We start from the raw sequence: 9,479 nt of genomic DNA on the forward strand, positions 1-9,479 counted from the left end.
TTCCTTTTTTGTTTCCAAACAACTTATAATAACTGCCTGCGTGGCCGAACGGCTACCATGCCGGACTGCCACGCAGAGGTCCCAGGTTCGATTCCCGGGCCGGGAGAAATAGTTGTAGTATGGCCTACAATTATTTCTCTCGTGAGTTTGGGTGTAATTTGTGGTTGTCTATGTGTGTGTCCATGGCACCCGCGACGCAGGGTTTCCCTAGTATTCTTATTATAATTATTATTATTATATTATAATTATATTACACGCAAAATAGGCGCTTCAACTATAATACCATGCCATGCTATACAATACAATACACACAACAACAACAACAGATCGTCTTATAGATATTGAGATTACATTAGACTAAGACCTTACAGAAACAAGTTTATTATTTCGTTACACAAATATTAATATCAGCAATAATATCAAAGTTCAAAAGATATAGTAAGTAATTCGTAAACTCTAGGTTAACAACATTTTTGAGAACGTAAACATTTTGAGTCACTTAAACCTCACGAAAGCGTGCGTTATCTTCACTAACAGCTTGTTTATAAGTCGGTGGGTCAACATTGTCATTATAGTCATCCAGTTCTAAAACATCCAAAGCGCCACGCCCATGTTTCTCCCCAATCGCTATAGGAACTTCTACCGAGGCATTTTTGTGAAGTAATGGTAGGTGCACTGTAATTCTTAAGAAATATTCCACGTTTATTATATTCGAATGCTGTATTGAGTACAACTCGGGTTTCGTAGGCAACAACACTTCCATATATCTTTTAGTATTGTTACGAATAGAATCAGATTCATTTCTACAACCTTTCACTTCTTTTTCTAATGTATTTATTAGATCATTTTTAGTTAAAGTAGTTCTTTGCGTTAGAACAGTAATAATTTTTCTTATGTCAACATCACTATCATTCTGTACTTCGTAATTAAGCTTAATAATTTCTCCAGGACTAAGATGTGAATTATCTAATGTAACTTTTAAATGTATCACTTCAATTCTTCCAGAGAGTCGTAATAAAGAGTTGATTCTGGTAATAGATTTTTTGATTCCAATAGTTAAAGGGCTTTCTGCGATGGGATTGACAATCCCATAGACGATAAGGGTGCTTTCGCAAGTTTTATTGATACTGAGTAAGCTTGGTTTTACAAACACAGCTTTTATACAGTAGTTGATCTCCCAAGTACCGGTAAGATCTCCAAATATACGTTTGTTTGAATACGTGGAAGGTATGTTCCACGGCAAATGAAACTGAAAAGGAAACTTATAAGATCCATAGGGTAAAGTTACAACTTCGTCTGGACGTTTGTTTAAAACATTTATTGTTCGTTGTATGTAGAATTCTTTATCACGATAGTTTCGACTGTTATCGCCCGTCCCTTTCCTTATGTTGAATTCACCCTTGCCAATGAGAGAGATGGATATATCCTTGTATTTAGTTGGTTCGTCAATAGCGTACTCGAGAATTCCATTCACAGTTTCACCAGACTTGTGGACACCTTCAGGTGGTTTTGTCACTATTATAACGCACGATACACCCATTTTGATATCTTAGATATACGAAACACAAGCGAACGATGTAGCTGTGTAAATATTATGAATAGACGTGGCGTTACTCTCACGTGTTGATGGATACTGTCGGGACTTCGCATACCTTGACACAACCGGCTGCATTAGTCACATATGAATTTATATATGACTCGAGGCGGGTCGTTGACTGGTCGATCATACAAACAATTATAATTCATATGTGTAAATAATGGAGTATCATATGCAAAAAGGCTCATTTAAAGTTGATTTTTGATGATGATTTTTTTTAAATAACACTGGGCCGTGTTTATGATTAATTTCTTCTTCTAAAAGGAGACCCATAACTAACAATCGAACTTTTGTTTTTTATGATATCATGTGACGGTACGAACAAGTCGTGCGCCTGGTGGTAAGCGACACGCCTGTCCATAGCAGTTACAGTGCCACTTAGAGTTTTAAATCGTAAAGATTTTTGATTTGACTAATATATATATATACGTCGATACGTACGTCGTTCTTGTCATTCTGAAGACGATAATTCGAAATGTGTTTTCCTTTTGATAAAACAATTATCTTTATTATATTATTATATAAAATACACTTAACACTTGATATTTATATGCAGTTATGATATATGTAGTTGTATTTTTAACCGACTTTAAAAAGAGGGTTTAAGGAAGTGGTTCTCAATTCGACAGTACTTTTTTGCGGCTTTTTCATATACTAACCTAACCTAAACCTACTGGAGGGGGTCGTACCGTCTAGGTAATGCAAACATACAAAAAACAGGCTCTGGTACTCTCCTCGATTCAGTTATAAGTTATTTATTGAATGCTCGAGACCATTGTTATTCAATTACATTTGAGACGATAGCAAAAACATAGCACAATGGTATGACGAAAATTACGTAAGTGGACTTGCTGTGCACCAGCAAAATACAGTCCAGACTTTTTGAGCTGTATGGTAAAATTGTATGTATCGTATTGTAATATGAATAGGCGGTACAATTCGAGCTGAGAATAGTAATTTTGTCGAAACGAATTTTCAGCAATCTAAACTATATGGAAAACAGACAGTGTAACAAACGTGATTAGACTAAACAAACTTCTGCCCAAAGAATACGTATGTGTAATAATTATTCTAATAAAAGGTTTTCGGACAAACGATACTTCTGCTGTAAGACATTTCTGTGTTGCAAATATATACCAAAACTGTCATCACACGAATGAAAAAAAGTCAAACCGTTTTCGGACTAATTAAATTTGGAAAAAAGAAATTCGAGTTTGTGATAGGTTACCTTCTAGAACCCATCAAAGCAGCAGTTCATTTTTAATAAAAAATAAAAATATTTGTTGAATTTCCGGCGATGAAGGGTGACGAAAAATTGTTTATATTTTTTTAAATTCCTTTTTTGCGGTTAATGTGCTCAGTGCTGCCAGATGTGTGAGCCAATCTTTTTCCTTTTTTATTTTCAAGGAAACACTTTCGGTGAGATCACAACTACGCGGAAGAGCCTATCTACTTAGCGCAGCTGGATTCTGAAGCACAGCTGGGTATTTTTTCCCCAATATACTTATATATGGAATGTAATTGTACAAGTTTGTTCAATTATTAGAGTTTTTTTCAACGGGACGAACAAGTCGTGCGCCTGATGGTAAGTTACATGCCTGTCCATAACAGTTGCTGACATTCAGAGCTTCAAATCGCAAATAACTTATGGACACTGCCACTGCGCCCGTCACCCTGAGACATATGTTGACAAGTCCCATGTGCCTGTAATTTTACCAGAACCCTTACTTACCCTTAAAAACCGGAATACAGTAATGCTGACATTGCTGCTTGGCGGCAGAAATAGGTAAGGTGGCAGTAAAACAAAATAACAATTGATTCAAAAGAAACTCATCGACATTGTAGAATTCATTATCCAGCAAAAGGAGTTTTAGTCGGGTATTTTGCGTCTCGTCGCTTGTAACACTTTTCAGATTTGTGGGTACATGGTTGTAGAATCGGGGACCTATTACCAACGGATTTCCAGTTGCGAGTTCGGTACGGTGGCCAACTTAGTTTTCCCGCGTTTCGCAACGCTCGGCCTCCACCGATACGTCGCTCATAAAGGCCGGCGCAGAGTGACGTCGCGGCATGGCACGGCACGGCAAAGGATTTTATTTTTGATTAAGTTATTTTTATCCTTATTTCATCGAGGTTAGAATTCATATTACTTTATTTCGATACAATTATACCGCGGCACGTCGTGGCATGCCGTTTCATTCCACAGACGTCCCGCAAGTCACGTCGGTCACAGAATTATGACAATTAAACTAATTGAAATAAGGTTTGAAACTAGTGCGGCGGCGATTTCGGCGAATGGCGCGCAGCGAATGTGCCGCGGCATGCCGTGCCGTGCCGCGACGTCAGTCTGCGCCGGCCTTAAGTCCTCAAGTTTTGACACGCGTAAACTATTATATCATAGATGTATTGTATATGCCTCCATATTGCACCGGTCATCGTCCTTAATAAAAATATCTTTTCTATAAAGTTTCCTTTTATAATGGATTTTAATCTAATTAAGGAAACGTATTTATAGGGACACAGTATCAAATCAAAAGTATCAATACTGTACTCAGGAGTAGTATAGCATAAAATGTATCGTATCTTGCAAATTTTGCCTACTTAAAGACAGAATAAAACATATGAATATAAATTATAAAATAAGTCTTACTTGATTTATGATTTACACAAATAATAAAAGAATGATTAAATTGATCAATTCAATCAATCGCCATTTCACATAATTTGTATTACTTAAATTTTCCACTCCTTTGTATAATCACTTAAAAACAAAAATTTATTTGGTAATAGTCCGTTTCTCGTTTTTGATATGGTAGGGAAGACCGGGGCTGGTAGTTGCCGGGGTAAGTTGTTCTCATAGCAATAACTTTGCAAGAAAAATATATATATCAATACATGTGAAGCACGTCGTTGAAGCGTCAGGTGCCGGCAGCCATTTCAGTTACTCCGGCGACGACGGAAGTGTGGCTATGTGCGTGGAGCTGTCAAAACATTACGTAAGCACATTTTGTCTTGTTTAAATTGTTTGGTCTGTCTTTGTTTATTATGGGCCGATTCATACGTAACTTTTCTTAATTGTAGTGTAATTAGTAAGGAATCTTACTGTTTGAATATTTTTTTGATTGATTCTATTACTTTGCCGGTATGTCAGTCTTCGTATAAATATGTAATTTGGGCTATAAGTACCTCCCTCGAGGGGTTGGTTGTTCCTAGGAACAACTTCCCCAATTAACCTGCAATCATACTTAAAATTTTAAGTTAGTTGTGCATAATATAAACATTACATACATACAATTATAAAAAAGGTAGTTTTATTTAAGAAAATCTTGGTTATCCTGTCGTAATCTAGGTGGAACAATCTGCCTCAAAGGCGGAACTACGCGCCCCAAAGCCGAATGTTCCGCTCCGAAATTTGTCAAAAAATTGCCTCTATGAAAAAGACTATTGAGATATTAGTAGAAGTGACTATACTATTACAAAAAGCGATAAACACTTGTTCAATATTTCCAAATGTTGAAAATCAAATCCTTCATTTTCAGTATAAAACTTCAAGTTATTTGAAAAATCGAAACGTTCAGCCCCGCTCTCCCCTATTGCCTGCTTTTGAGAACAAACATTCTGAAGAAAGAACAAACTTCGCCGGAATTGCGAGGTACTCAAATATAATGTTTGTCAGGTATGTTAATTCAAATTCTTCATTCTCATTCTTATACATTGGCAAATGGTGGCATACAATACACGGCCAAGTCATTTGTGATGAAGGTTGTCATTTTGCGTGCCACGTTGCGTGGCTTGCGTTACGATATGAGGTGTCTTTAGTAGGAATTATTCAAAACGATACAATGCTTGTCAAAAAGCACTAATACCTGAAATTATCGAATGAAAACGATACCAAAAAATATTGATACTTTTCCATCTCCCTACACATTCATTGCAAATGTGACTTTTTAAAGACAGTTGTCAAAAAACAACCTGTTTATATTTCTTCCTCATATTCATGTTGTGTTTATCACTATATTTTTATGTAAATAATCTCAGTACAGAGTACTAAAAAAACCGACCTCAAAAGTACGTGGAATTACGTCTATTTGCTAAGTTTAATTAAAATATCCCCTAGTTCGCCACTATACAGGACTTGACACTGGAGATAGTAATAATCGGTTCTCACTACTCAAAATATATTGAGAGAAAAACGCCTTGAATTGGAGAAATAGCAAAGTCAACCATTGAAATAATTGCTCCTAAATTAAAGTTAAGCGCTATTTATAAAAATGAATCTTCATGCGTGAACAGCCACCATTAAAGGTGGATGATTCTATTCAAAATGAAATGGGACCATTATGGAAGTACCCCTTCCAACAAAAAAAGAATCATGAAAATCGGTCCACAAATACCGGAGTTATCGCGTAACATACATACAAAAAAAAGAACGTAGAGTCGAATTGAGAACCTTCTCCTTTTTGAAGTCGGTTAAAAATGCCATGCTTCTTAGTTTAATACATTGAAAGACAAGAAATAAAACCCATCTGTTTAAATAATAATTTCTTTATTAGTCTATAAAGCGTGTTACTGATTGGAGTCCGAACCGCTGTTATTGTCACTGTCCCCATCAAAAGCATCATCTCCCATGGTTTCCCAATAGGACGGAGGTGCATCTCTGTCGTACCTGGGTGTACTAGTAGAGCTGCTTGAGGTAGAAGATGAACTGGTCTCAAAATTCACAATCCGAATAGGAACTTTAACAATAATGTCAGACTGAGGAAACGGCGTCTCGACTACAATATGCACCCAATAATGCTTTACAACCAGACTGGAATACTCCAAAGTACCTGAACAGTCTTCTGGAATAATAATTTCCACAAGCCTGGTGAACGTTTCTCTAGGATAAATGATGGATGTTCTAGGTATTACGTTCACGTTTTTGTAACACTTCGTTTTCAACAAAGGTCTATAAGGCCTGAAAGTGAGCACTTCTATTAATTTTGCCACTGCTCCATTAAGCATCAAATCGGTTTCGTTAAGAACAGTGTAAGTAATTTTTATTTTCTCTCCAGGGGCCAAAACAGAACTTTCTATCAACGCTGTTACGTATACAGAGCCTTGGTTACCCGATATTTCTTGAAACAGACTTTTGCACTTTACGGATGTTGCTGGTTGTCTATCCAACCTTGGTCGTACATGCAGTCCAACAGTGATATCCTTCTTGAATCTCTTTCCAGATTGGAACTTTAGAAGTTTGTCAAACTTGATGCGTATGTAATAAAATATACGGCAATTTTTCACTTTGTAACGTTGGCAGGTTTCACTACATTGAAAAGAAGGAGGAATGTTGAAGGGTAGTTGAAAACAGAATGGTGCTTCGTAGATTCCAATAGCAAGATTGATGTCTCCTTGTTGAACAACTTCATCAATGTCTACGTAGTTTTCAAAGCATTTTCTTTTATAATTTCCCGCAATCTCTAACACACCTTTGCCTTTGAGTGAAACTGTGATTCTTGAAAATTGAGTCGGATCGTAGATTTGGTACTTGATGACTCCATATATAGAATCACCTGGTCTAAAAATTCCATCGCTTGGATTGGTTACGTTTATTTCGCAACTAAGACTCATCTAAGTTTTTGCAAGTTCTTTGGAATTTTCACCTTGTACGTACGCACGTTTCTTATGCTTTGTTATAATATTTATTTGTTAAGTAAATACTACGTTACTTGCAGTACATTTTAGTGTAAATTGAACACTAATCTATATTGAAAAATGTAATAGTTTAAGTAATGTAGACAATTGCTTATCATATCTCGTTATCGGATTTAAAATCCAGATTAAGACTTTGATAAACATTTCCTCGTGAATAACATATTTAATGAATCATTATAACCTTGCACAAATTAGGGTTCTTTTTTGTACTTCCCCTTTTAGAACGTCTGATGTAGGTGGGTAAATAAAAAGCGCTTTAGCCTTGCAATTATGACGCATAACTTTATTGTCTTGCATGTATGTCGGCAATACAGTACCCATATAGCTTCAAGGTAATAAAGCCATACGCCATATATTTTTTTATCAATATGTGCAACACATTAAAGCTCAGTTTCACTTTCTTCAGCGTCAGTTAAAGTTGCATTTTCATCAAACTGATCATCAATTCCGTCTTCCTGCAAAACGTCCCAATAAGAAGGAGGTTTCCGTTCCTTACCACGAACATCATAACCAATTTGCACTGGAATTTTTAAGACCATATCCTCATAATCCATTGGTAGTTCAAGGATCATCATCACAAAATACTCTCTGGATACTAAATTTGAGTACTCCACTGTCCCCAAATTTAGAGGCACTGTCACTTCAACCACTCTAATTTTAGTTTCTTGCATTTTGATAATGCCAGACACTTTCATTGTGTTATGTAAGTTTTCAAGAAATCTTATTTCTCTGCCTCCTTTGCTTTTAATAGTATATACTTCAATCAACTTGGTAATGACTGATTTGACATTCACATGAGTATCATTATTAACCTCGTATTCAATTCTTATTTTTTGACGCGGTAGGACAACGGAATTGGCTATTGTTGCAAAAATTCTCAATACGCTCGAATTTCTTGAAACTTGAGGATTTAGAATTTGCTGGTGATTGTATACAGTGGGTTCTGTAGGCAAACTAGGTACAGCTATTGGTATAACTTTTACAGGTGTTTTAAATTTTGTTACTTTTTTTATGATACCGCTCTTTTCAAATTTTATTCTTATGTAATAGATAATGTAGCAATTTATAAAGTGGTTTAAAGTTTTCTTTGTGTATCTTACAGTAGGTGGAATATTATCTGGAATAATAAAATGGAATTCTGTTTGATAAGATCCAGCAGGTAATTTTTCTCCAGCTTCATGCCTGTAAATGATGTAGTCTATTTTTGTATAGTTTTCAGATTTTCTGAAAGTACGTAAGTTGGCTTCCCTCTTTTTCAGTTTTGCAAGCAGATATCCTTTGCCTTTGAAAGAGACTGTGACTTTGTTACAAACCGTTTCTTCTTCTATATTATATTTCAATATTCCAGAGACCATGCTTCCGGGTCGAACGACGTCATCATCGGTTTTGTATAACTTGATTTGACAGTGTACACTCATTTTGAAATTCGTCTACGCACTTTTAATTCGTTTCTTTTAGCGTATTAAAAACAAGGCCAAATAACACAGTTTAAAGTCCAGTACAAAATATTAAGATTGTTATCTAGTTTTTTCAATTCGATTACTTTAATTATTATCCGAACCTTAATTTAATTGAGTTAAATGAGGGTTTTGATGTTATCACAAAACATTTTATTATCACTGGTACTTTTTCTGAGTTGCGAACGTTTCATTATTTCACTAATATAATCACAAAAGATATTCACCAACTGAAACTTGAATCGACTATCAGTGCAGCGCATAACATTTTTATCAGTCAGATAAAACGTTAAGTGATATTTTTATCTATTTTATTTACATTATCATTGTAAGTATAGTTATAGCGTATAATCTAAGCGTACTCGCAGGCGCGCAGCATGGGACGAATAAATCGTGCGCCTGGTGGTAAGCGACAGGCTTGTCCATAACAGTCGCAGTGACACTCAAAGATTTCAATTGCAAAGATCTGAGGGAAACTGCCATCGTGCCCGTCAAACTGACACATAAGTTGACAGGTCCCTGTAATTTCACCAATACCTTTACACACATTATTGCTTGGCGGCAGAAATATGTCGGCAGAAATAAGTAAGCCATTTTAGTAAGATATTAAACAATATAAATCAGCTTTTAGTTTATGTCGGTTCCACACTTAAGACTTAATTCTATGCCGCTTGCGATAAGAACTGTACTTGACACTTCGTACTTCAAAGTACAAAGAGTCAAGCTTGATG

At 35.9% G+C, this 9,479-nt stretch overlaps 2 protein-coding genes across 2 annotated transcripts; both read right to left on the reverse strand.

Annotated features, from left to right (window-relative positions):
- Positions 1-279: 279 nt before the first annotated feature.
- Positions 280-1,642, reverse strand: LOC113226398 (arrestin domain-containing protein 4-like). Its single transcript, XM_026459012.1, has one exon. It carries the CDS (start codon positions 1,538-1,540, stop codon positions 500-502), a length of 1,041 nt encoding a protein of 346 aa, XP_026314797.1. The 5' UTR covers positions 1,541-1,642; the 3' UTR covers positions 280-499.
- Positions 1,643-6,160: 4,518 nt separating this feature from the next.
- Positions 6,161-8,899, reverse strand: LOC113226387. The gene is made up of 2 exons (XM_026458997.1): positions 8,605-8,899; positions 6,161-6,841 (listed from the first exon to the last, which is right to left on the reverse strand). Exons 1-2 carry the CDS (start codon positions 8,707-8,709, stop codon positions 6,164-6,166), a joined length of 783 nt encoding a protein of 260 aa, XP_026314782.1. The 5' UTR covers positions 8,710-8,899; the 3' UTR covers positions 6,161-6,163.
- Between the last annotated feature and the right edge of the window lie 580 nt (positions 8,900-9,479).

The sequence above is a fragment of the Hyposmocoma kahamanoa genome, unplaced genomic scaffold (assembly GCF_003589595.1).
Source record: "Hyposmocoma kahamanoa isolate Upper Pololo Valley unplaced genomic scaffold, ASM358959v1 190, whole genome shotgun sequence".
NCBI classification, from domain to species: domain Eukaryota; kingdom Metazoa; phylum Arthropoda; class Insecta; order Lepidoptera; family Cosmopterigidae; genus Hyposmocoma; species Hyposmocoma kahamanoa.

Excerpts from the sequence above, each read along its gene's own strand:
- LOC113226398 (XM_026459012.1), bottom strand. The coding sequence starts at position 1,540 with ATGGGTGTATCGTGCGTTATAATAGTGACAAAACCACCTGAAGGTGTC.
- LOC113226387 (XM_026458997.1), bottom strand. The coding sequence starts at position 8,709 with ATGAGTGTACACTGTCAAATCAAGTTATACAAAACCGATGATGACGTC. Across the intron at positions 6,842-8,604 it reads ATAATATAGAAGAAGAAACG|TTTGACAAACTTCTAAAGTT; the intron begins GTTTGTAACAAA and ends ATACGCATCAAG.